Below are 26930 nucleotides of genomic sequence, written 5' to 3' on the forward strand. Positions count from 1 at the left end.
AAGCATGTCATTTGCCTTCTTCACCATCCTGTCTACTTGTGTTGTCTCTTTCAGGGAACTATGTACTTGTACCCCTAGGTCTCTCTGTTCAATAACTTTCCCTGGGCCCTGCCATTCACTGTGTATGTCCAGTCCTGGTTTAACTTCCCAAAATGCATCACTTCACACTTATCTGAGTTAAATTTACATCTGCCGTTCCTTCGTCCACTTTCCCCATGTTGTGCTGCCCTGCCCAATATTAGTAAGGCAGCTGATCTGCCCATGTCTCTCATTGTTTTTTCATGCAAATTGGCTGCTGCATTTGACCTTATTAAGACAAAGACGACCCTTGAAAAGTACTTTATCGACTGTAATATTCTGAAATTGTGGAAAGTGCTTTATAAATGTGGTCTTGCTTCTGCCTGTGGGATTGCTGCACACTCCCTGATACTGTCAAATGAGAAGAAAATATAAAGTGCAGGGTTACTGTTCCAAACCCACTGGAAAGGATGGCGTGAGCTCATATTCAAGCACCATGCCAATAAATAAGAATATAAGAAATTGGAGCATGAGTAGGCGTTCATCCTCTTGTACCTGCTCTGCACCTTCTCTGTGAGCATTTGGGTGAAGAAGTGAAGGACTGCAGGAGCCCATGGAATTAAGCCAATACAAGTGATGGTGGCTTCATTTCTTATTTGTTCTGTTTCCGTTAGCTCTGATCCAATGAGATTCTCGGCCATGAACTTGGCTAGTCAAATGCTTTTTCCTTTGAAGTACATAGAGTAAGTTTCACCTTCCTTGCCCATGGTGGTAAGCTATCAAAATGCATCGCCCACTCATTGTAGAACAGTTTGCTTTGAAATCACATGTGTCTTCGGTGTTAGCCTGTTGATTCTTGCTGCTGGTTTATTGCCTGGGCAGCGGCAGCAATAATTTACCTCCAAGCCATCCAGTAAATTTAGATCGAATTATAAGTGACCATTTATTTACATATTTCTCAGATCATGCAGTTGTTGACAAAGGGAAACAGACAACGGACACAAGAGCCAACAGCAGCCAACAAAACCTCATCTCGTTCCCATGCAGTGCTGCAGGTTACTGTCAAACAGAGGAGTCGAGTAAAAGACATTACAGAGGAAGTCCGAATTGGCCGTCTTTTTATGATTGACCTTGCTGGGTCTGAGAGAGCATCTCAGGTAATCATGAATCAGCCTACAACTTCCTTGGTTACCTCAATTTGTTTTAGACATATTTCAAAGTTGAATTGCTGTTGTGTAAATCATTTGGAAATGTTCAGTCGTTTCAAGACACTAAAAAAAACACACTATGTATTCTATCATATTTGTCATTGTCTACTTGACCCTTACTTTCAGTCATTTTGTCCGCCTATATGGGGGAGAGGTCTGGTGGAAAGTGTTGTTGTTATTGTTGGAGTGGGGAGATGGAAATAAGAGAGATGTGATCTACACCAAGATCCCAGTATCTATTGCATTATTTTTGGGAGAAAGATAATTGCCCTCTAGTCATTTCTGATCTTTGATCTCTTCTCCTCCTGAATGATTTGATTGGATGTTGGTGGAGACCAAGAGGTAGGAAAGCCACCCATGCTTTTAGAATTCTGATATCAATGACCACAGGGAAACAAGGATGTGGAGGGATGAATGACATATCAAACATCTGACATTATCATGTAAACGATGGATTCATTAGTTAGGCATAGCAAGCCACTGGCCTAAAATGTGGATAACTTTGCTTGCCAAAAAGGAGGATTCCAGCTTTATTTCCTAGAGTAGTTTCCTTCCTTCCTCCCATTCTACTTGATTAATAATTAATGACTTTGTGGCATTCTTCCCTCTTCTATATTTTTTGAATTCTTGAAATGCATAGAAATGTTGCCTGAAGGGGTAAATTTACAATGAGTAGAAGAAAGCAAGGAGACCACATACTTTGTAGAGCACAGTAAAATTTCATAGTGATAACAAATTTTAAGGACAGTTGTCCAACAGCCAAACCATCAGGGTCAAGATGAAGTGAATCAACGGTGAAATTTAAAGATGGAAAGAAAGACAAGAGGTTTTGATAAGGGTGCTGATGGTGACTCAAGTGTGAAGTGATCAAATTAGTGTTGGTAAAACTGGTTGAGGGTGTGTCATGGAATTGACACTGGGATAGATCTTCAGAATGGGAGCAGTTTTAGGGAGGATACAAATTAGAGGGAAATGAGTAAACATGAGAGTGCTTTCTCCTAATCCGGTAGCGATGGAGTTCCATGTAGCAGCCTAGCACCTAAATAATGAAAGGGGAGAGATGGAGAAATATCTCATCAATTTTTGTCCCAATAGACTCAGAACACTGGCAAACGGATGAAAGAAGGAGCCCACATTAATCGATCCCTACTTGCTCTGGGAAACTGTATCAATGCACTGAGTGAAAAAGGAGCGAATCGTTCCCAATATGTCAACTTCAGGGACAGTAAACTGACCCGTCTATTAAAGGTACCAAGAAGCTTTCAACTCTAGAATCACAAGCAGTATATACAAACTTAACACTGACTTCTCACTAGATGATGTGACCCTGATCCAGGAACTTTACCTTGATCCATACTCACATAAACTTTGGCCAATCCTACCTGTAGCATTATGTTGCCTCCTCCCCATTTAGTTTTGGACCATAAGACCATAAGATACAGGGGCAGAATTAGACCATTCGGCCCATCAAGTCTGCTCTGCCATTCAATCATGGTTGATTCTTTTAACCCCATTCTCCCACCTTCTCCCCGTAACCCTTAACCCCCTTACCAATCAGGAACCTATCAATCTCTGCCTTAAATGCACCCAATAACTTGGCCTCCACAGCCCTCTGTGGCAACGAATTCCACAGATTCATCATCTTCTGGCTGAAGAAATTCCTCCTCATCTCAGTTTTAAAGGGATATCCCTTTATTCTGAGGCTGTGGCCTCAGATCCTAGACTCTCCTACTAATGGAAACATCCTCTCCATGTCCAAGCTATCCAGGCCTTTCAGTATCCAGTTGGTTTCAGTGAGATCCCCCCCTCTCATCCTTCTGAACTTCACCGAGTACAGCCATCAAATGCTCTTCATCTGTTAAGCCTTTAATTCCTGGTATCATTCTTGTGAACCTCCTCTGGACTATCTCCAGGGCCAGCACATCCTTTATTAGATATGGGGCTCAAAATTGCTCATGATACTTCCAAATGCAGTCTGACCAATGCCTTATAAAGCCTCAGCAGTACATCCTTGCTTTTATATTCTAGTCCTTTCAAAATGAATGCTAGCATTGAATGTGCCTTCTTTACTACCATCTCAACCTGCAAGTTAACCTCGAAGGAATCCTGAACTAGGACTCCCAAGTCCCTTTACACCTCTGATTTCTGAATTTTCTCCCTATTTAGAAAATAGTGTACACCTTTATTCTTCCTACCAAAGTGCATAACCCCACACTTCCCTATGCTGTGTTCCATCTGCCACTTCTTTGGACCCTTGTTCCTCTTTTGCACTATTTATTTATTTTTGTAGCTTATAGTAATTATTATGTCTTGCACCGTACTGCTGCCACAAAACAACAAATTTCATGACATTTGGCAGTGATGATAAACCTGATTCTGATTCTGACTCTCCCAAGCTGTCCAAGTTCTTCTGTGGGCTCCCTGCAACTCCCCCCTTCAGTTTCATGTGAACAAGATAAATTCATCAATAGAAAAAGGGGTCAGTTGTGAAAGTAAGTACAATTCTTGCAGCTGAGGTTATCCAGTTATAATAAGTTGAATTAGAAGAAGGATGGATCAGCTGCTGTACTCTGTCCAATTGTTCAAACTGCCCAGCTGTTTATTCATGCCAGGTATGGTAACTCATGAAATGTGTCTCCTGTAACTCAGCATTGGATGTCAACTCTGGCTTTTTATATAATCCTTGTGTTCACTATCAATGGATTGCATTTAAGTAAAGAATAATTTTCTTTGTTTTATTGCAGGACTCATTGGGTGGAAACAGCAGAACAGTCATGATTGCTCACATCAGCCCTGCCAGTAGTTCATTTGAGGAGTCCAGGAATACCTTGATATACGCAGACCGTGCTAAAAATATTAAAACCAGGGTACGAGGGAAGAAGGATAAATCAAATCCTACTCTTTTAGCTGTGATTTAGCTGTAGAGGTGACCTCATGTGGAGAATAATGTTCTCACAGCTGTTGTTCTATCTGGCCATTACAAGAGGAATGGGAGTGTGAGTGTGCTTGTGGTATAGAGTGGGATTCCGCACACCTAATTTTCCATTAGTAGGAGTCTCTTGTTAAGAAATTGGATTGCACAGTGGACAAAGAATGTGGCGTTATACAATTGGATTAGTGCAAAAACTGAAAGTTAAAGAGATCAAATCAAGGATATCCTATGCATTGAGAGAGAGGCCCATCAGACAGGCACGCAGAAACAGACTTTCAATCAAGGGGCCATTTTTGTTGTGACAGGTGAGTGTCAGGAGGCTATTTGGTTGGAGTAGACTCACAGCCAAGTGCACCTATTGCTCATACATAGAGGCTACTAGAGAGTGAGAAATGCAGGATACCTATCTCATCACTGCAGAAACTCTGTTACAACCTCATACATCTGAACTGGCACACTCACAATTTGATATTGTATGATTGTCATTCTTCAGAGAGATTAAGAGGAGCAATAAAGTAGTCCACTCTAATTAAGATGGAAACCTAACTGTAAACTTTTCTACAAGCCATGTTCTTTATTAATAATGTATGGAGACCTGTCTGTGCTTACATAGGATCTTTTTTCAAGTTAGAACACAACGGTAATGGAATACTTTTGAAGCATTGTCACTGTTGTGACTCGGGGAAACATGACAACCTATCTTAGCAGAGCAAGATCCCACAATAGGTCATGATAATGACCAAGTAACATGATGTACTAATGTTAGCTGAGCATTAATAATTCGTGAGTCTGCCAGAGAGAACTTCCTTGCTCTCCATCAAATTGCTATGATCATCTGAGTGTGCAGACAGGTCTCCACTTAACACCTTACCCGAAAGATGTTATCTTTGACAATGCAGCACTCCCTCACTACAGTAGTAAAGTGTAAGACTAGGTTTTGTTCTCAAGCTTTTGGAGTGAGTTTTGAGTTTATTTTGGACAGCACAGACCTTGTATTTTAGTGGAGGCAAAAGAAATTTGAGAAAATAGAAAATGTTGGAAGTTCATAGCCATGGTAACAGCATCTAAAGAAGAATAATTAGGTAACATGACAATTATTCATTACTAATAGGCACTACAAATCAGCAGATAGCATCGTTGTCATTTCTCCATGTTAGCTGGTACACATTGTTCTGGCACAATGTACTCCAGGTTCCAGCTAATTCAATTTCCCTTGCAGATGTCAATCAGCCCGCATTGTCTCAGCTTATTTCTGGCTGTGTTTCCTTTACTTTGCATGTTTCTAATTGCAGAATTATTGCACTTCAGGTGAAACAAAATCTGCTGAATATCTCGTACCACATTACTCAGTACACCAACATCATAGCTGATCTCAAGAAAGAGATTGAGCGACTCAAACTGAAGATTGACCAGCAGGGACCAGAACAGAGAAAATCAGAAAAGGCCAACATCAGGGATATTCAAGGTAGGTTAGGGCATTCAGATGTCCTAAGATTCTGTGTGAACAGGAGAATCAAAGGTATAATCATTACCTCACATGAGACACAAAGTCCGAAAAGGTTATTTATAATAGCACTTCTTAATGGTTGCTTCAATTTTGTAAGCAATTTGTGATGTGAAAATGGGTGATCATCACTGATTTTTCACTCTGATTTGTTCTAAAGTGAAATGTGATAATGACTAGTCCAGGGTTTTTACATGTCACTCTGGTAATTGGATGGGCAACTTCAGGGTGAGAGTCAATCTGATGTGACCAATTCTGCATGTGGGGAAAATTAGGCAAAGTTATTCTGGGAAAGAGCCTTGTTGGACACTATATACTCCTGACGCAACCATGTTTTAGTAATGCAGCATGGGCTTGGGACCCCATAGCTAAACCCTCTGATTTTTTTGCCCTATCCATCAACAAAGGCCCAGACCCGTCCCAATTCCTCTGAGGGTCTCTGTATTCTCCTGATTCCTGCAGCTGTTTGGGACCCCCTACTGAGGCCCAGATCACTAATTCACAACACCTCACACCAGCCATTTAGGCAATCATTGGCTCAAACCACAGACCCCTATCGTTTGAGACTCTCACCTTGGCATGAACCCCGATCCTTCCAGACTCACCCCTTGACCTTGGGCTCCAATCCTTCCAGACTCTCCTTGACTGCTGGTCCCAAACCTACCTGATTATGCCTCCTGCACAACCTTGACCAACCCTTGAAGGGCTCTGAACCCTTAAACAATCCTATCCCAGATCCAAGGCCTTGATCATCATTCTCCAACCCTCAACTGTCTTTCTTTCATCACCCAACCCCAACCCCTGTCCTGGGGAGTATATTTTTGAACTGCTGCGTGAGATTAAAATTTGCCATCAGGACCCAAGGCCATTAGAGCTCTTCTACCATTTTGTTCCATTTTGTGCCTGTTGTAAAATAAGACGAGCAAAAACATCCATTTTTTTCTGGTCTTGGTGTGGAGCCAGGAATTTCCAACCACTTGCCATTCTGCAGTGAAACAATATCTTTTAATTGACCCCATTTATAGCAATTCAACCTTGTTAAAGGGACACTGAGCAACAGGATAATTACCCAATGTAAAGTTCTGCCTTCATAAAACAGCATATCCTTTGACTTGCCATGAACAGTGCCATACAAATGTTGATAATGCGATACTCTTCCATCTGGTGCATGTCACATTTCCTTGTTCAATAATTTAATAATAATGTAAATACCTACCACATTTTATGATTGCCTCGCATTTCTCAGTCGAGAAGTGCTTCAATATTTAGTTCACTGACTTTTGAGCAGCTCCTTCCATAACGTAAGTTAAGCTGGATCTTACAACTTCACGAGATCTGTTGGTATATCAGTTAGCTCTGATGTCAAAGTTGCTTCCCCTTGTCATAGATTCCCTTACCAGCAGACAAAAGTTTCTTTCTCTCCACACTGTCAATTCCTTCCAAAAATCATGGAACCTCAATAAAATACCCTCTTGTATTCCAAGGGATACATCAATAAATTTTGTAATTTCTCCTTTTGATTTAACTGTTGAAGCCCTGGTAATATTCTGGTAATGCTACAATAAAGTCTTTCCAAGTCCAAGATGTCCTTTCTATGATGAGGAGTTCAGACCCATACAAATTAATCCAAATGTGATGTAACTAGGGCTTTTTAATAGCTTTGCCTTATTGGTTAACTGAATCGAATCATCCAGTGACTAGGGTGCAGTGATATACAGAGAAAGATCAGGAGAGTTTGATCAATTTGGATCATTCTTTCAATGATCCAGCATAGGTGCAATGGGCAAAATTTTGCTGTGAGTCAGGTTGGCTGAGCAGTGATCCGCAGTGCTCTACAATTGTGTGGGCATCCTTGGCTTAAGTATCAGACCAATCATAGTTATCAACTCAATCCTAATGATGCTTGCCATCTGAGGCGAGAGCATTACAGTCACTTTCAGTATTTACAGAAAGAATCAGTCAGTTCCCATATTATGTCAGTGATTGGTTCTAGGCTGCTCAGATAAGTATCGTACTAAAATCATATTAGGTTCTGACAGATTCAGCCTGCATAATTTTTCAAGCTAAATGTTTGGCAATGTTCAGTGGCAGCAGCTGATTTAAAAATGTTAACATGCAGATTGCACTAACAAGTTTATGTAAAGTCTTCTTTTAAATAATAACAGTAGGATACATTTACTTCTGCTTCTTTCTATTTGATAAGGACATTTAGACTTACTCTTTTTTCATGCCCTTCCTATGTGTTGTTCTCCCCCAGTCCTTGGGTTTAAATCCTTGGATACCTAAAAGAACCTTTGGGTTGACATGGAATAAGTTCAAGTGGTCCGGCCCCACTTTTTGTTGTGAGAATAGACCAGGAAATGAGGCACCTCTTAACAAGTCGACCCTAAACTGGCAATCTTACTGAATGGTGGCCTGTGCAAAAGCTAGTAGTCGTTTTCTGTGATGACCTGTAGGGGTAATATGGAAAGAATTCTAAATAACATCTGATCCCTATAGGGAACCAGAGAATGCTTACTGTGCACTCAATACACATTGTGGAAAATTGCTTTAGTACCCAATGCTGGGAAGCCTCATTTTTATCGGTACATAAATTCTTTGGAAAAATCTGGAAAGCAGTTTTCCTCGTTGAACCCCTGCTGAGGGAAACAACAATGCAAGGTTGCCTGTGAGCAGTTCCCCAGATTATTCTGGCCCAGGGTATTTGGTTTACACCAGTGCCAAAATGCCGAAAATTGACTGCTGCTTGGTATTGAAATCTGAGATTGATGCTGCTATGTTATTTAATGAAATTCTGGGATGCACAACCTTCTACCCACCACTTACACAAGGAGAAATTTACAATGGCTAATTAACCTACCAGCCAACACGTCTTTGGTATGTAGGAGGAAGCCAGAGCACCCTGGGAAAACCATGGCTCACAGTGAGAATGTACAAACTCCACACAGACAGCACCGGAGCTCAGGATCGAATCAGGGTCACTGGAGTTGTGCAGGTCTGGGAGATTTTCACCTCATCTGACAATTCTCACAACTGAACAAGTAATGGAGTTGAAAAGAACTGGGGAAAATATTCAATGGAACAAAACGAACAGAACTGGGAAAAACAGAGGGGGAAATAGTTTTGCTTATTAAGTCGTTTTGTGATGTGCTTTCAGCTGAAGTTCAGCAGCACTCAGTGGAATACAAGCGAGGGGAAATGGGCAGACTGAGGGATCAATTGATGGTTGCTTTTAGACAACAAATGGAGATCCGTCACAACCTCATGGAGCTTGAAAATACCAGCATGGAGCTTCACATTGACACCTCCAGACATTTGCTAACCATAGCTGAGTGAGTTCCACTGACATCTTAATAATATCATAAAGACTTAAACTGTGCCAATCGTTTTAATTTCACAGCACATTAAGAAAAAAATGTGTTTATTTGTCTTGTGTGATTAGTGATCTTATGTGTATGACATCACCAAGTTAAATTATCCTATCCCACTGCTGATTTTCCTATCGGCTGGGAGGCCCACTGGAACATAAAACACTAAATATCATTAGGCTATTTAGTTGTAGGAGCCTGTTGCGCTAATCAATAAGATCTTTGCTGATTGATGATTAACTCCACATATCTGTCTTCTCTCAATATCTTTTAAACTTTTGATTAACAAACACTGAATCCACCTTCTATCTCTGTTGTCTTTGATAGAAGAAACTGTGGGATGACCCTTCAAAAAAAGGCACTTGTAGCTGCTGCCTTCTCTACCTCTTCTTTCAAAGGCATACAATGTGTCAGTTGCTGAGTGTTCAAATCCTTTATATTGTCTGCTGTGTTTGCTGCATGGAGTCCCATACTCCAGCTTATCACCATTAAACAGCTTTAAAGCTCTCCTAAACCCTACAGCTTCACACAAAGTCCATGATGGAGCTTTTATTCTTTTGAGTTTTATTTTATGTCTGAGTGACATTAGGGCTGTGAGAACAATCTGTGACGATGACTAACTTCCAGTCAAAAGCTCAGCTGTGTTTCAAACCCACAGAAAGCTGTGCCTGCTGATTGGGATAATTTTGCTGTCAATATGGAAGATGAATTGAAAGTGCATTATTCCCCTGCAGTGGAAGTATTCGATGAGCTGCGTGGGCAGCCTATTTAGCAGGAAGGCAGTTGAAGTCACAGCAGTAGAAACCTCAACCCACAGTGTACGCTGATTATGATTACACAGTCTTTTTCAAGAGTGCTGTTTCTGCCTCTATTCAAACATTGTGGATGTTGCTTTCCTGATTATTTCAGTTCTAACACTGAATCTGTATTTTGCAGGAAATAACATTTTACCTGCAAATCAAGTGGAACATTAGTTCCACAATGTCCATTACCTTCAACATGACGTATTTACAGAAGACGGTAAAAATTTATTTTGGGTGCTGTTTCTAAATTGATGTTATAAAATTGGTTGCCTGTAATCTTGCTTGGCTTCAATGCAGTGATAATCTAATGGTGTATCATGGCCAAGTCAAGCAATGTTACTTGTATTGCCTTACTGTCCAGGATGAATTTCTACCCCAGAAAGAGCTAAAAATTATTTGCATTCTTTGTCTGAAGGTCACACACACAGCAGAAAACAAGTCCTTTTTTCTATGAATATTCGGAATTTATAGGGTATTAGTTGGTGCCTGTCATCCAATTTTCTTGCATTTTAAAGTTAAATCTTGCTGTTGGTGTGTGGAGCAATAGCCTTGCTTCTCCTTGCATTTGCCCTGTGATCTGCTTACTGCCTCTCCTCTTGCTCTTCCCTTGTGGGCAGAACCTTCAGCGTCTTCCTGACACGCTCTGAAGCTCGTCGCTAAACCCTTTGTTGCTACATCTTTTTCTCACCCCCTTAACACCAACCTCTGCCCACCTCCCACTTGCTCTAACCTCATACCAAGAGACCCACAGCAACACCCATTGTCTGCTCAGGAACAATCGTAACTAGAAAATACCTCAATGCTTTTTTCTAAATAGGCTAACTAAATGCAAACTCAAACCATTCTAATTAAAAAATGACACCAAAATAGAAAAGTTTTTTTTTCCCTAAAAAGACATAAAATAAAGTACAGAACTTGTATGAAATCCTGTTCAAGATTAATCTTTAAATTAACCAACAAAGGTATTTAACAATGTTTTGATTTCATATAGATTTGTGTTGGAAGTATAGTTTACTATTTGCAATATATATCATAGACTTATACAGCCAACTGAACCAATAGATATGTGTGATACACCAAGCATTGTTTGAAATTGACTTTGAAGATTCAATTACAATGAAGCAAACCAGCAGATTTGTGTTTAGGAATACTCTGATCGTATCTGTGGGGATAAAATAAGACTTGTAGGAATAGAAATTGGTGATATCAGGAGAACTTCCCTTAGTTTGTAATGGTGCAGGAGGGTTCTCATTTAAAGTCTTACAGAGGTTTACAGTGAAGCGAAGCTGCAGTTTCCAAAGACTGAGCCAACCTTTTGCCAGCTTTGCCTGTATTTTCTGCTTTAACCTTTTATCCAGTTTTCCCTTTTAAAGATGTGGTGCTTTTTGATTCATCCATCCACTGAGACATTGCCTGTCTTGGACTAACCAGGACTAACCCTGATTCCTGGCCCAGGCCACAACCCTACAGAACTGGGGAGTGGTCTAACCTTGGGATCCTTTCCATGTCAAGATCAGAGTAAATGTTGGCGCTATGTAGCATGTGTTTGGTGTACCAGAAGAAGGTGAATTCCAATTAGTAAGCACATCAGTTTGTAACTTTTACAATTATCTCAAATGACTGGGATTCTCTTCTGAAAGAGCATTTTGGTGTTTTCGATAAAATAGTGTACCTGCCTATGTGCCACTATAATATGTAGGGGGAAGTGTGCATGCTTTAAGAACATGGAGGCCCACTTGCTTGTTGGGGTTTCAGGAGGTAAAGAAACACCGTCAAAGTTGCACTTTTCCGACGGTTGTTTCAAAAACACAGTTTTGACCCTTGAACCATGCTTATATCTATATGATTAGAAATATGCTATGCAGGGCTGAGGGCAGGAAGCACTTCTTCACACATAAGAACTAAAATTTTGTAAGTCTTTACCAAAAAGATTTTGAGTTTAGCTCAATCGGTTTTTTAAAAATTAAACAAGGGCATGAAGAGAGATGAAGCTAAAACACACTGGTGATAGGATATTGACCCCGCCTTATTCTAAGAATGGGTTCAAAGGGCTGAATAGCCTATTGTTGCGACGTGATCTAACAAATGAGCAGCTTAGTTTATTTCGTGCAGCTTTTTTAGTGTTCTGCATCTGCCATGCAATGCAGGCAGGTGAATTGGGAGCATCAGCAGTCTTTGCAGATTGCAGAATTGCATTATAATTAATGAATATATTTTTCCTGAAGGATACTTAGAATATTGTCACAGGCTGACAAGTCACACAGGTCTTCCCTGTCTATAAAAGCTGACTCTGACATGAGGGCCCATTATAGCTTTATTAACTATTACTGCTCTCTGAATAGTCATCTTTGCTGTTATCTATGAAATACGTTCCTCATTGCAATCTTATGTGGCTTCCAGAATATGAAATCGATATGCCCTACAGGGGAGGTAAATGCAGAAGTGTATGGATACATCATAGTCATTATGTTTGTCATTGACAGGACTGTGTCCTTTGATTGCTCCCATTGATTCCCATTTTATTGCAGATGTAAATTGTAATTGTGGCCCTCTAGTTAAAAGGCTTCTGACATTTCGGAAGGAGAGTAGCTTTTCCTGTATTATTGCTGTGCAAAATATTATTGTACATATTTTTGTAATGAAAATAGCAATGATAATGATGTGACCAAATGCAACAGGGTCCTGTTCCAAAATCTATATTGGCACAGGACCCTGACAGCTGGTGTTACCAACAGATGTTGACCTAATGCAATTCAAGTTCTGTTGAATATTCATTGAGCACTGTAATCTGTGCTAATTGAAGGTAACTGAATTTGAGTATAATTAACCAAATTGACGCAGAATACAGAGAGGATTGGAATATATTTTTAAAAATGTGCTTGGTTTTGTTTTTCATCCAGGCTGCATTGATTAGAAATTAATCTGTGCACAAAAACACATGCTAAAATGGTGCTATGTATCTGGGGGCTCCTGTACCCTTGTGCTAGTGCTGTTCAGATAAAATTTTTGTGCACACACTTCATGCAAGGACTTGAACGATTGGAAGATGTCAATCACAATGCGGTCTCCATTTCTGCATGTCAGGTGGAGGTAATTCTGGAGGACCTTTTTCCTGCTAAATCTAACCAGTGTTGGTTGGCATTGAGCTTACATCGATTAATAAGAAGGTGCCCACAGAATCCAAGCATAGCTGATGTCATTATGTGGCTTGGGGTACCTTGAGTAGCACGGACACACCTGTTTCAATGATACTGACCTTGACATTCTGGTGGATACTGGAACAGAGATCTTGCACACTAAGGGACATAGGAAGCAGCTGAGTGCTGAAGTGCTAATGGCAGGAGGTGGCCAGATAGATCAGTGGTGAGATTTGCTTGTTCTGCTTCAAAAGACACAAGTGAACTGCAGCTGGCTAGGGGAATGGGTAGCTTGTGGCAACTCCCTAGAGGGTGAAATCACAGGTGGTCTTGTTCCAGAGGTCAGGGGAGGACGACAATAATGTGTGCATTGAGTGATGGTTGGGGCTTTGCCAGTTTGCCTTCGAGTTGCCTCTGACTGTGGGACAGTCCGTCTCCAACATTGCACAGAGCTTTATGAGAAGACTGGAGCCCATTGTTGTCCAGCATGGAAGTGGTGGGCAGCTCCCTTTAACCAGTGGGAGATTTGACCATAGGGTAATATCTGATGGCAGAGATCATACCTTCCATTGTAGGGGAGGCGGAGACTGTCCTAGTAAGAGTTGTGCATTGGAAGCTCTGACAGTTGCCGTGATAAGTCAGACTGCTATAATCACAACTCTTGACTCCAATGTTCAAAGGAGAGCAATCTGCCTGACAGCAGATTGCTTGGCCAGATCATGCCTGCCCTTGCCTCTGTGGAGTACAAATGCAGTGCCCTTTCTCAGGGAGACAGTTTTTATGTACTTCTAATACTGCCCTTGCTGTTGCCAGACTTGTTGCCCAGATCATTACTGTCCGTGGTGCATGCTGAAGCTGGTTAGCCTGTACCCAGAGTTACTCATTTCTGCCCTTGTGGACTCAACTCCAGAGAAACACCTTTTCACTGTGGAGAGAACACAGGTTTGAAATGATAGGGCAGACAGAGGCACGTGAAAGGGAGGCACTGAAGAGATGCATTCAGATGTTTTATCAACGATTGAGTGGTTTTGGATGACTGGTGGTTTAACAATGTTCAACATGTTGGCTTGCTTGTTTCTGTGCAAGAGGTGATACTGAGATTAGCAGTAACAGAGGAATGCCAACATAGGAACCATGTCTCTGAGAGGATTCTCTTCATGGAGTGATTCAGCTGAAAAACAGTGCACACTGTGAGGATCACGTTAGTATTGGATTAGAATGAAAATTCAGAAGGTTCACGTGGGCACCCGCAGAGAGTGAAGGCTAGATCATGACTGCTGTCTGAGCAAGAGGTTTTCCTCGTGTGCCCCTTGTGTCTTGTGCCGAAAATGTTTAATTTATGTTCCCTAGTCCTTCAACCATCACAAACTGCCCCTTCTCTTATTTACCCTTTGTACACCTCTATTAAGCCTTCTCTCAACTTTCATTATTGAAAGGACAACAATCCCAACCTCTCTAGGCTTTCCTTGCAGCTTTAGTCCCTCACCTCTAGAACCTTTCTAGTAAATCTTTACTGTAACGTCTCTTGAATCTTTACATCCTTTCTGGCAACCAAAGTTGAAAGCAATACTCAATACATAACTTCCCTGCTTTTGTTCTCTATACTTCTATTTATCATCACCAGGTTCCCTATGCTTTTCTCAATATGTCCTTCCATTTTCAAGGATTAGTGCACACATACTCTCATGTCCCTCTGTTCCTGTGTACTGTTTGTAAATTCCCCTGTTCGTGAATGGGGAACATCCGTGACTGCAGATTGTGCTCCAGCCATCTGGAATGTGAAATTCAAGGTGTCAGGTACCTTCACCTCTAAAGGCACAGGTGAATGTTTTGATGTCTGCGTGTAGAAGGTTACCAATCCCTTTCAAAAGTGACTTACAGAACCTCATACAGATGGGGATAGAGATGTGGCCCTGTTCACTACCCTTCCCTCTTCCCTGCCCCCAGGCTTACAGCCTTCTGCCTCTCCCCCTTCAGCCATTTCTGTAAAGGTAACTTTCCCTTTGCCCCCTTCACCTCCAGTTTCTGGTCAGACTGGAATTTTGGTGGAACCCCTGATAAAGGTTCCCAAATCTGCAGCAAGAAAAGCCAAATTCAGCACTCAGCCAAACTCACACCAAGACCTGTAACTCCAGCCCTCAGCTCTTTATAATGCAATGAGCCCTCCTCCTATTTAGTCACTAGCAAACCTGCAAGTTATTGGAAGTGTACAGGTGCAGGGCTCATCAGACCTGCCTACCCCTGCATGGCCCACACTAAGGAAGATATGTTCTTTCTTTTTCAATCTTTTTATTAGTTTTCAAATTAATACAGATTGATATATAGCATCAATGTTTATCTATGTAATACAAAGAGATCTGGATAACAATCATGGCATGGATAATCATAAAAGAACAATAAGATATAAAAAAACTGTAGATCCGACGATCTCTTAGTAAATGAATATAATATAAAAGAAAGGAAAGAAAAAGATTAATTATATAAATTTAAAAAAAGAAAGAGGAAAAAAAACCCAAGTCAATAAGAAAAATTATAAACAATATAAACTAAACAGAAAAATTTCAAAAAAAAAGACTAGACTAAAATTTCTCAGTAGAAACAGAGCAATATTATGTTGTAAACTCCGTTCCTCTAAGTTGGAAAGTTATTGAAAGGGGAACTAAGGAAGATATGTGAATTAGTTTCGTAGTGTAGGCATGACTTGGATTGATGTCAGCACTGTGTGCTCCACACAGTTGGTTTTTGCACACATTCTGTGCATGGGAGTGTGCGATTATTGATTGTTCTCACCAAAAGGTCCAATCACATTTGTGTTACAAGTCAATCATTTAGGAGGCTAAAAAAAATGTTTTCTGCGTGACTGAATTCCCAGGCCATGGTTGGCTAAAGGTGACCTGCTTCGCAGGTAATTTATTTCAATACAAGTAATCCTCAACTTTACAAATGTGTGATTTACAAATTTTCACTAAAATGCCATTGATTCTTGGAGCTTGTGTCTTTAATTCATGAGTTTATTTTTTACTAAAATAAATAGTGTCCCACTCTCTGCCCACAGGAATACATTGTACCAAGATACCCATAAAGCATTCTGCCCAGCCTTTTTGATTAACAACATTTTAATCACTGAGACACTTTCTAGGTAAATCTAGGAATGCCTGTAGAAGCTAATCAATATTGTGTTTTATTTAGCTGGGAAAGGGAGAAAGCAAACCGTTCTGGGAAATGGTGGGAAGAGAAATGGAGCGGGAGGCCTGACAAGGAACATGACGGGAAGGAGTGGGAAGCCAGACTAGCGGATGAGCCGGATGTGACTGAACCACTGGAGGTTACGGTGGCGCGGGAGGAAATCGGCATGCTGCTAACTGAGCAACGAAAAACTGCAGCACTCAAGGTGAGGAGGGAAATATCTGAGGAACCACCTGCAATGGTGGATGATGGGAGTAACTTTTAACCACACAGTTTAAATGTACTGAATTACAACAAAGCACAAGGGAATTCTGTGTGGCAGAATGGTGATTAAAACATGTACAAGATATTAAATCCCAGGTTTGCAAAAAACACTGGACTAGATAGTGCTGCCTGGAATCAGTATCTGTGGTCCATGCACTCCTTCACTTGGAGTCATACAGCACAGAAACTGGCTCTTCGGCACACTGAGTCCATGCTGATCAATAAGCACCCATTTATGTTGATCATGTGGTATTCCCTTCACATTCCCATCAACTCCTCCCAGATTCTACCACTCACCCACACACTAGCGGCAACTGACAGTGGCCAACTACCAACCTGCTGCATGTCTTTGGAGTGTGGGAGGAAGTCAGAGCATCCAGAGGAAACCTATGAGGTCACAGGGAGAACAAGCAAACTTCATGCAGGCAGCTAGAGAAACAAAGGACTGCAGATGCCGGTATCTAGATGAAAAACACGATGATGCTGGAGGAACTCAGCAGGCCAGGCAGCATCCGTGGAGAAAAGCTGTGGTCAACGTTTTGGGTCAGGACCCTTCTTCAGATCTGAAGATGGGAAGCTCAATATATAGGAGGGAAATGCAGAGCAGTGGTCGGTGGACAAAAGAGGGGAGGCGGGGTGGGCACAAGGTGGTGATAGGTAGATGCAGGTAAGAGATAGTGATAGGCAGGTGCGGGGGAGGAGGGGAAAGCAGATCCACTGGGGGATGGGTCAAAGGTAAGGAGAGAGAGGAAAAAAAGGTAGAATAAAAGAGGCTAAGAAAAGGAAGAAGAGAAGCAGCATGGTTGGGGGGGGGTGCGGTTGTCAGGAAAGGGGGGGAATTACTTAAAGTGGGAGAATTCAATGTTCATGCCTTTAGGCTGCAAGGTTCCAAGGTGGAAAATGAAGTGCCGTTCCTCCAGTTTGCACTTGGAATTCTCCTGGCAGTGGAGGAGGCCGAGGACTGTCATATCAGTGATAGTGTGGGAGGGGGAGTTGAAGTGACTGGCAAAGGGGATGCAGATGGTAACTCCCCGTTGCCAGTCACTTCAACTCCCCCTCCCACACTACCACTGATATGATAGTCCTCGGCCTCCTCCACTGCCTGGAGAATTCCAAGTGCAAACTGGAGGAACGGCACCTCATTTTCCGTCTTGGAAGCATGCAGCCTAACGGCATGAGCATTGAATTCTCCCACTTTAGGTAATCCCCACCCCACTTCCCCACAGCACCCCTCCCTCCACCCACCATGCTTCTTCTCTTCTTCCCTTTCCTAGCGTCTTTTTTTTCCTCTCTCTCCTTACCTTTGACCCATCCTCCGGGGGATCTGCTCTCCCCTCCTCCCCCACATCTGCCTATCACTATCTCTTACCTGCATCTACCTATCACCACCTTGTGCCCACCCCACCTCCCCTCTTTTGTCCACCTATCACTGCTCTGCTTTTCCTTCCTATATATTGGGCTTCCCCTTTTCCTATCTACAGTCCTGAAGAAGGGTCCTGACCCGAAACGTTGACCACAGCTTTTCTCCACGGATGCTGCCTAGCCTGCTGAGTTCTTCCAGCATCATCGTGTTTTTCATACAGACAACAAGGGAGGTCAGGACTGAACCCGGCTCACTGAAACTATGAGGCAGCACCTCTACTATTTCTGCCACTGTGCCACCACTGTTGTTGAGGAATGTAATTTTGCTGATTCTGAATGCCTGCAATAGATCTCCAGGTCAATCTGTGGAAGTGGTATACAACATGTTAGAGGCTGTCATCTGTATGAAGGTAGAATGTAGCTTCTGACAGAATTGTGCTCTCCTTCTGGCCCTGTCATAGACAATTGTATCTCTGACAGATAGGTTAGTGTAGACAATGATACATTTTTACTTTTATATTGGTTCTCTCACCATTTGTCCTAGGCCCTGTCTGGCTGCAAGTCCTTCAGTACTTGGCCAGCTCAGTTAATAGATGTGCTACTGATGGATGTTGAAGTCTCCCATCAAAGTACATTCTGTGCCTCTTAGTCCTATGTTGCCTTTTCTAACTGATATTCAACATGGAGGAGAACTGATTCACCAAAAGGAGTTTTGTTAGTAGATGGTAATCAGCCAGAGGTTTCCTTGCCCATGACCTGTGAGGTGGTATGAAATTTTATGAGATTCAAAGTCGAGTGTTGAGGACTGCCATAGCCACTCTTTGCCAAAATCCCATCATGGTTGGTGTTTCTGTCCTGTTGGGTAACCGGACATAGGTATAAATGGTCATGAATGTGTCCAGGATGTTAGATGTAAAGTATGATTCTGTGATGATGACCACATTAGAGTGTTGGTCAATCTGCATGCCACTCTCCTGATTTAGACCCATTCCCCAGGTATTAATGAAGAGCATTGCTGAGTGTGCTTCTGTCATGTTTGAATCTACTGCCTGAGTCAATGCTGAGTGGTCCATCCAGTTTCGTTCCTCTTGTATTTTATAGTGGTTTAGGAAATTGAATGGTTTGCCAGGCTTTTTCAGAGGTAAGTTAACAGTCAAACACATTGCCGTGGGTCTGCAGTCACATTTAGACCAGATGACAGGCAAGGATGGCTGGCTTCCAGATGAGCTTTTAAGGCCAGAGCTTCATGCTGGCCATTATTGATCTCTGGTTTTTATTCCTCATTTATTTAAAAACAGAATTTAAATTCCCCACCTGCTATGCAAGATTTGTCCTCGTATCTCTGGATGATTAGTCCAGGCCTCTGGATTGCCATTCCAGTAATATAACCACAATGGGTACTGTGCCATTTGTTTCACTGATGGTGAGAAGGTCATTAAAGAGTATAGCAGCAGATCTCATGGGACAGGATCTGTTATGTCAGGAGCATCCCAACCCTAGAAGGTAAATAAATGCTTACATTTGGAAAAGTTGACAATAACTGTAATGAAAGGAGCTGAAAGAAACACCAGAATATTGCACTTATATCAAAATATCATTAGGCTAAAGACAATGATAAACATTTAGCATTAGGAAATACAAAGTGTCTTAGGGCTGTATTGCCGTCTACTTTCTAACTATAGTGAAAAATCACACCAGAACGTGTTTAAATATATCATATTTTGCTCATTTCCACTTTTCTAAATGTTGAGTGAGCAAAGACATTGGGAGAATTATCCTGGTCTTCTTTGACTGGTGGCATGGGATATTTTGTTTTACTGGCTAGGTGTATGGGACCTTTGTTTAACATCTTCTTTGAAAAACAAAACCTATGGCAGTGCAGCAGAGAGGCAGCGAAGAGGATGTGCTCAAGTCTCAGGAGTGCAGCTTGGAACAACAAGCTTCTATCACCTTGGCTCAATGGGTCCTTCAGTGGATGGGCAATCTGCTCTGCCCAGTCACCATTGCAGAAGTAAAGATGAAGGTTTACTTCCACTGGGTTCAGAGACTAAAGTACTGAGAAATTGCCCAACTTAGTTGTTGAAAGTAATTCACAGTGATGTTGATGGGACATCCAGAAATAAACCTATGTGTTCAACAATCAGTTCATTGGCAATCAATTATTCATATATATACTTTCTGATTACTTCATTTGGACAGAAAGTTTGTTTCGGAGTGAAAAGTCAAGCCAATAAATGTCTTTGTTTGCTCTGTTTCTTAGTGTGAGTTAGAACAGAAGTTGGAGGAAATCAAGGCTAAAGTTTCAAAGATGGAGGACTTGCTACCAAAGTGCATCAGTAATAAGGAGCAGCAAGAGATCATGAGTTTGCTCTGTAAAGTTCACGAGCTGGAGGTGGAGAATACAGAGATCCAGTCAGCTCTGCTGAGGAAAGAGAATCTCCTACAACAAAAAGACTTTGTTGTGCAGCGTTATGAACAACATCGATCGCTCTGCAGTGAGATTATACAGCAGCAGCAACAGCTGATAAATGGTACGGTAACAGATCAGTTAGAATAATGGATAGAATATGAGGCATATTAATCATTATGTCCAGCTCACAGGAGCTGCAGTGGATGAATGCAGAATTGAATCCATTCTGGCTCATTTTACATAGCCACGTCACCCTGACTGCCCTGGTTAGATGAACCTCAATATTTTTCCCAAAGTTCAGAACCCAGGGCTGATGAAGTTCTCAAAACAAGGCCTAACTAGAACTGTAAAATAGTTTCCACCACTTACATATTCTAGCTCCCTTTCAGTAAAGGTCAACATTCCATTAACTTTTTCAATTTTTTTGTGTGTACTCATTGACTTTTAATGCCTTATATTCTTGGACTACTGTACTTCTCTGGGGGTTCACTGTTCCTAAATTTTCTTGCGTATCCCTTGGGACTGAGGATGACATTCTTCCCCCTAGTTTTGTGTGACTGATGATGCCAAGGTGTAAACCACAGACATCTGCCGCAGGAGGTGCTCGATGGGTAGGTATTTTATGAGGTAGTGCACTCCTTCTGCTGTTTACATTGGATTTCTATGTACTGCCAATGCATGGATTTCCCCATGCCATTTTGAATGTTCCTTATTCACTTTGAGTGGCCATTGGGCTAGAGATTACCAGGAGTTGGTGGGGATGTGATTTTTTTTCATGGAGACCTGAATATTTTCCTGTATCCGCCTGGTAATTTCTTCCCATGACAGAGCTTGGAATAGGCTCTGTTTTGGGGAGTGTAATGTCAGGCATGCTAATAACGTGGCCTCTCCAATGGAACTGACTGAGTGTGATGGGGCCTCAATGATGGGGATGTTGGCCTGAGAGAGAACATTGATGCTTATCCTTCCAGTGGATTTGTAAGGTTTTGCAGAGGCAGCATTGATGGTAGCCTTCCAGTGGCTTGAAGTGTCTGCTGTAGGTAGACCCTAAGCTTTGTGCTGGATTTGAGGTTCTTGATCTTCAAACATTCTTTTCCTCAGGCAGCCAAAGACTGTGCTGGTGCACTTAAGGGGATGGTAGGTTTCATCATCAGTGTCTGCTCTTGAGCTGTGGGAGTTCTCTCAGGTCTCGTCATGAACCTTTAATATCATAGGGTGGTGTTGTAGAGTTTGTCTTGTGGATGTTGAGTGTAAAGTTCATCCTCTTGTATGCTTCAGTGAATAAGTCATTGATGACTTGGAGGAGTTTGGTTTCTGAACATGGGGAAATGTGAAATTTATCTGTGTACCACAGCTTCTCTACTGTGGTTGGGATGATCTTGGTCCTGGGGTGGAGATGATACACATGGCCACGGTGAGGAGGTTGTTGAGGAGAACCCTGGAGACGACTTTCCCTGTGTTAGATACCGGGGAGACCCTTCTGTAGTTACTGCAGTTGGATTGGTTTCTGAAAGATTGTCAATTCTTATGGTCACGCTAAGGACCTCTGGCACACCTTCCTCTTCCAGATGTGAATAAGGCAATTGTGGATTTGTGAAAATCTTCTGTGACCTGTTACATCAAAGAGACAAGCACAGGGTATCATGGCAAGGTGCCCAGTCCAGGCACTGGCTCCTGTTAGATTATCAACCAAGAATATCAGCATTACTCATATGACAGCTAGACTGATCACTGCCCAATCCTCTCTGTCATCTTCATCAGCCTGGCTCCAAAACACCAGGGTCAACTGAAAAATGTTGTTACAAGAACGTCAAAGGCAAATCTTCTCGGGCAGCACCTCACAAACAACCTGTCAGCTTTTAGCCAACAGGAGCCACAGAGTTCTGTAGTCTATGGACTGCCCTGAATTAGCACCTGTGAGGAGACTTGTGGCTTTTCCATCAAGAAGAACCAAGACTGGTTTAATGAGAATGACCAGGAGATCCAGGAGGTAGTTAACTGCAGATTTAAGGTGTTCCTATATAGGAAGTTCCACCATACCTCAAGTGAAATGCAACAGCACTATGGGTGACTGAAAGCTGCAGTCCAACAGTTAAACCATTGACCCGGGTTGTTAGACTTGGTTAGTGGGATAGTTGGCCACTGTAAATAGCCCCTAGTATGAAGGCGAGTGGTAGAATCTGGGGGAAGATAATGAGAATGTGGGAGAATAAAAATATGAGATTAATGTAGGATTAATGGTTAATGATCAGCGCGGACTTGGTGAGTCTCGGGGCCGATTTCCATGCTGTATCTCTCTGCGAGTCTATGACAGTAAACAAACAGATGTTAGCCCATAAGACCATAGGATATAGGAGCAGAATTAGGCTATTTGGCCCATTGCATCTGTCCGCCATTCAATAACGGCGGATTTTTTTTCAACCCACATTCTCCTGCCTCCTCCCCTTAACCCTTCTACCAATCAAGAACCTATCAATCTCTGCCTTAAATACACCTAATGACTCAACCTCCACAACCCTCTGTGGCAACAAATTCCACAAATTGACCATCCTCTGGCCGAAAAAAATTCCTCCTCAGCTCAGTTTTAAAGGGACGTCCCTTTATTCTCTGCCTGTGCCCTTGGATCCTAGACTCTCCTACTAATGGAAACATCCTCTCCACATTCACTCTATCCAGGCCTTTCAGTATTCAGTAAGTTTCAATGAGAACTCCATTGAGTACAGACCCAAGGACACCAAATACTCCTTGTACGTTAAGCCTTTTATTCCTGGGATCATTCTTGTGAACCTCCTCTGGACCCTCTCCAGGGCCAGCGTATCTTTCCTTAGATACAGGGCCCAAAATTGCTCACAATGTTCAAAATGCAGCCTGACCAATGCCTTATAAAGCCTCAGCAGTACGTCCTTGTTTTTATTTTCTAGTCCTTATAAATTTAAATTTTATTTACAGCGTGGTAACAGGCCCTTCTGGCCCAACGAGTCCGCACCGCCCATTTTAAACCCAAATTAACCTACCTGTACGTCTTTGGAATGTAGGAGGAAACCGGAGCACTTGGAGGAAACCCACGCAGACACGGGAGAACGCATAAACTCCTTACAGACAGCGATGGGAATCGAACCCCGATCGCTGGCGCTGTAAGAGCATCGCGCTAACTGCTACACTACTGTGCCGCTCCCTTGAAATGAATGCTCCTCTTGAAATGAATGCTAGCATTGCATTTGCCTCCCTTACTACCGATTCAACCTGCACATTAACCTTAAGAGCTTGGGCTCCCAAGTCCCTTTACACCTTCAATTTCTGAATTCTCTCCCCATTTAGAATATAGTCTACACCTCTATTCTTCCTACCAAAGTGCATAACCCCACACTTCCCTACACTGTACTCCATCTTTGCCTATTATCCCAACCTGTCCAAGTCCTTCTGCAAACCCCTTGCTTCCACAACAGTACCTGTCCCTCCACTTATCTTTGTATTGTCTGCAAACTTGGCCACAATGTTGGATGGAAGGAGTGCAGAAGCCCACCAATTTGCGGATGGCCATGATATGTGTGGGTTCTTCTGTGCTATGAAGGTCAGCTTATAGTCCAAATGCATTGAAAGCCAAGAATAGGAATGAACTTACCAGGGACAGAGAAGCAGTCAGTACCAACTTTTACCACCAAATTTGGCTGTTAAGATGTCAAAAAGGTATATATCAACTTTAGAAGAAACAAGGCTTCCATTGAGCAGACATATCCCTGTTGAAGTTCAGAAATGATTATCACCTCAAAAATATTCTAGTTTCAAAGAGGATAATTTCTGATTTCAATACCAGGTCAGCTATAAAATTAAAAATAAGACCAAAAGCAAAACTAATTCAATTGATTGGCCTCAGTACAAAGGAGAACCTAGCTCTCAGTGAGAAGGACCAAATCTGTCAGTAACAAGGCATTATACAAAACCAGATATTGCGAACTGATATGAAATCCTTTTCTCCCAGCATGTGTTGCTTTCCCTTTTCCTCCTACAGGGTTCTTCACACTGTTTGGGAGACGAAGAGAGAGAGTGCGCCTGGAGTTATTGTGGAGCTGCTGTGACGTGGGGTAGGCGTGGGAGGGTCAGTATTGTAGGGCTGAGGGTATGGTGCTGCCCAGAGTATAAAAACTAAGCAAGGACTTGCACTATTGGGATCTCACTAAGGTGCTACGAAGACCTAGTTGTTCTGGAAGTACCTGACATTGGTTATTCTTTGGACAATGTATCTAATTTTCCATAAAATTCTTCAGAAGGAGGATTATGTAATTTAGTGAGTGTCAGATGTGCAAGTGTAACTCATAAAAGGAAATTCCTGGTTGAATTTCCAGTAATTCAAAATAACAAGGAGGTGGTTGTTATCCCACTTCACTCCATGGCAAGTACATATTCAATCATGTAGCAGTGAAGTAAACAGCGTTGTGCGATCTAATTTGTAGGCCATCATATTTTAGGAAAATTGTACCATATACTTCCTTAAAGTGTGTTACCCATAAGAGTTATTTATACGTGTGTAATATATTAAGTGGTTCTTTGGTCAAACAATACTTTTTTAAATCTAGCATCTTGTTTTCCTTTATACATATTTATTTGCAGGGGGAAAAGAAAGAAACCTTGCAGTATAAATCACTTCAGTGTACTGAGCAGTTGCTTCAATTTTCTATCCTATGTCACACTACATTGCCCTCTGGGAACTGTTTTGATTATATATTCCTGCAGAAAATAGCTTGGTTCACAGCACATGGCGCCTTATAAATTCTGTGCAAAAAGGTTACAATTATAAGTCCTAATTACCCAGTCAGAACACCACAGTTATGAAATGCAATGTTAATAGGTCTGATGATATCTTGCATTACACAGCAGATCTGCAGGATATTGGGCACATAGCACTTGATTTTAGTGGCCATTCTATGGGAACCACTGCCCATCTACCCTCTGATGCTTGGCACTCACCTCTATGCCAGCCATGGCTTGTGGACAAACAGCAACTCCATTTGTTTGAATGGTATCCCTGAGCTTTCTTTACTCTTGTTTACTTCTCTGTAAATATATGTTTATAATTATTAGCAGTTGTGCAATGTACTTTAACCACATTTATTATCTTTTTGTTTAAGTATTTTGTTTTCTTATAAAACAGTTGAAATGGATTAAGATATGTCTCCTAATATTGTAGACAAGTAATACAGTGAAAGATTCTTTTGATGGTAGTGATTTATCAAAGGCCATCAAGGCAGTGCTGAGAGCAGGCCTTCAGGTTTTACCACCTGAGCCCTGGGTCACCATTCACAGCCTGTGCTGTGTAGGCCTCCAGTGCGGCCTATCCATGGTGTAGCCATGGAGCCCACTCGGGGTGGAGGGGTGAAAGTGCAAGGTGTGAGCCATAATAAGTGTGATCCTGCCCATTAATTTTATGACTTCCTGATTAATCTACTTGCAGCAGTGGTCCATCCTATGCCCTGATAATTTATGAATTGGTGCCTTGTGAATGCACTAACACTTGTTCGCTTCTTTGGTAAGCTCATATTCTGATACGAGTATTAATGGCAATCACACTGCAAATCATGCTCAGATTGTTTCCCTTTTCCTAATTCATTGTAATTGGGGCTGGATTGCGATCAGCTCTGAAAGAACAGCCTGCAGAGTGAGTCTGTGACCCTCCTTATTACCCTTCTGTTACTGAATGTTGCCGCAGCCATCTGGAAGTCTGGGCAGAGTTTTGTATTTTCTTGAGTTATTTAGTGATAATGTTACATTAAAGGAAGCATTGAAATTTTTGCTGTAAGCTGACATCCCTTGAACATTCTACATAATCACTATTTGCTTCTCTTAAATTTTTCTTTAAACTTTCCTAAAAAGTGCCAGCTGTGGTTCAGTAAATTGGCACTGTTGCTTTTAAGTTATGTGCTTTTGTCCCAGTTGAGCACACTACCTAGGCAGACACTCCAGTTAAGTACCAAGGGAAGTATAGCACTGTCTTTTAGACAAAATGTTAAACCAAGACTCGGGTGGATGTATGGATCCTTTGGTACTATTTTGAAGTAGAGCCAGGATTTCAGCCTAATGTGCTAGCAAGCATTTTTTTTTGCTCAATCAGCCTTAACAGCTATTTATTATCACCTTGTGGGGACTTGATATAGACACCTTGGCTGTCCTGTTTGCTACTTTACAACAGTGACTACCTTCAAAATTACTTAATTAGCCATAAATGCTCTGAGATATCCTGAGGTTTCAAGAAGCAAAGTGTAAATGTAAGACTTCCTAGTAAACGAATCCATCATTTGGTGTTGGTAATCTTGATGCTGCCTTGCCCATTGCTGTTCCGAGTGTGCATATTTGATAGATCCTAATTGGCTCTAATTATACTTTTTAAGGTCCTTGCTTGTGAAATTGTGTCCCACAGCTGCAGTTCTTAAATCCTTGGTGTGATTTTATAATGATGTTTAAATCTCCTGTGTGAAATTCAAGAGACAACTGTGTTAATTAAAGTACACGCTCATAAATATCTTACTTTTGATATCCTTACTTGTTTGGTGATTAAAAATTTCCAGAGGTGAGAATGTGGAAGAATATTATTGGGCAATATATTAGCTATCCATTGTTTGCAGTGGTTAAGATTCAGCTTTTAGGAAAGAAAACGATAATGTGAAATCATTATGTGTTAGTCCATCTCCTTTCAGTCAGGTTAATCCCAATGCCATCATTCTGCCATTGGCAGCCAGTTTTCAG

At 41.7% G+C, this 26930-nt stretch overlaps 1 protein-coding gene and 1 long non-coding RNA gene across 3 annotated transcripts in view; one reads left to right on the top strand and one right to left on the bottom strand.

The window, feature by feature from the left end:
- si:dkey-26i13.8 (kinesin-like protein KIF19) overlaps window positions 1-26930 on the top strand; it is a 107730-nt gene that overhangs the window by 44699 nt on the left and 36101 nt on the right. For both annotated transcript variants that reach the window (XM_052020910.1, XM_052020911.1), the window contains exons 7-13: window positions 981-1175; window positions 2322-2474; window positions 3971-4093; window positions 5467-5623; window positions 8820-8994; window positions 16160-16361; window positions 20043-20313. In XM_052020910.1, the coding sequence (XP_051876870.1) occupies window positions 981-1175; window positions 2322-2474; window positions 3971-4093; window positions 5467-5623; window positions 8820-8994; window positions 16160-16361; window positions 20043-20313 (1276 nt within the window). The remainder of the gene's footprint in view (window positions 1-980; window positions 1176-2321; window positions 2475-3970; window positions 4094-5466; window positions 5624-8819; window positions 8995-16159; window positions 16362-20042; window positions 20314-26930) is intronic.
- On the bottom strand, window positions 19190-25212 carry LOC127573077 (uncharacterized). The gene is made up of 3 exons (XR_007956748.1): window positions 25158-25212; window positions 23815-23929; window positions 19190-19278 (listed from the first exon to the last, which is right to left on the bottom strand). It is a non-coding gene; the product is annotated as an uncharacterized LOC127573077 (long non-coding RNA).

This window comes from Pristis pectinata, chromosome 8 (assembly GCF_009764475.1).
Source record: "Pristis pectinata isolate sPriPec2 chromosome 8, sPriPec2.1.pri, whole genome shotgun sequence".
In the NCBI taxonomy this organism is placed as follows: domain Eukaryota; kingdom Metazoa; phylum Chordata; class Chondrichthyes; order Rhinopristiformes; family Pristidae; genus Pristis; species Pristis pectinata.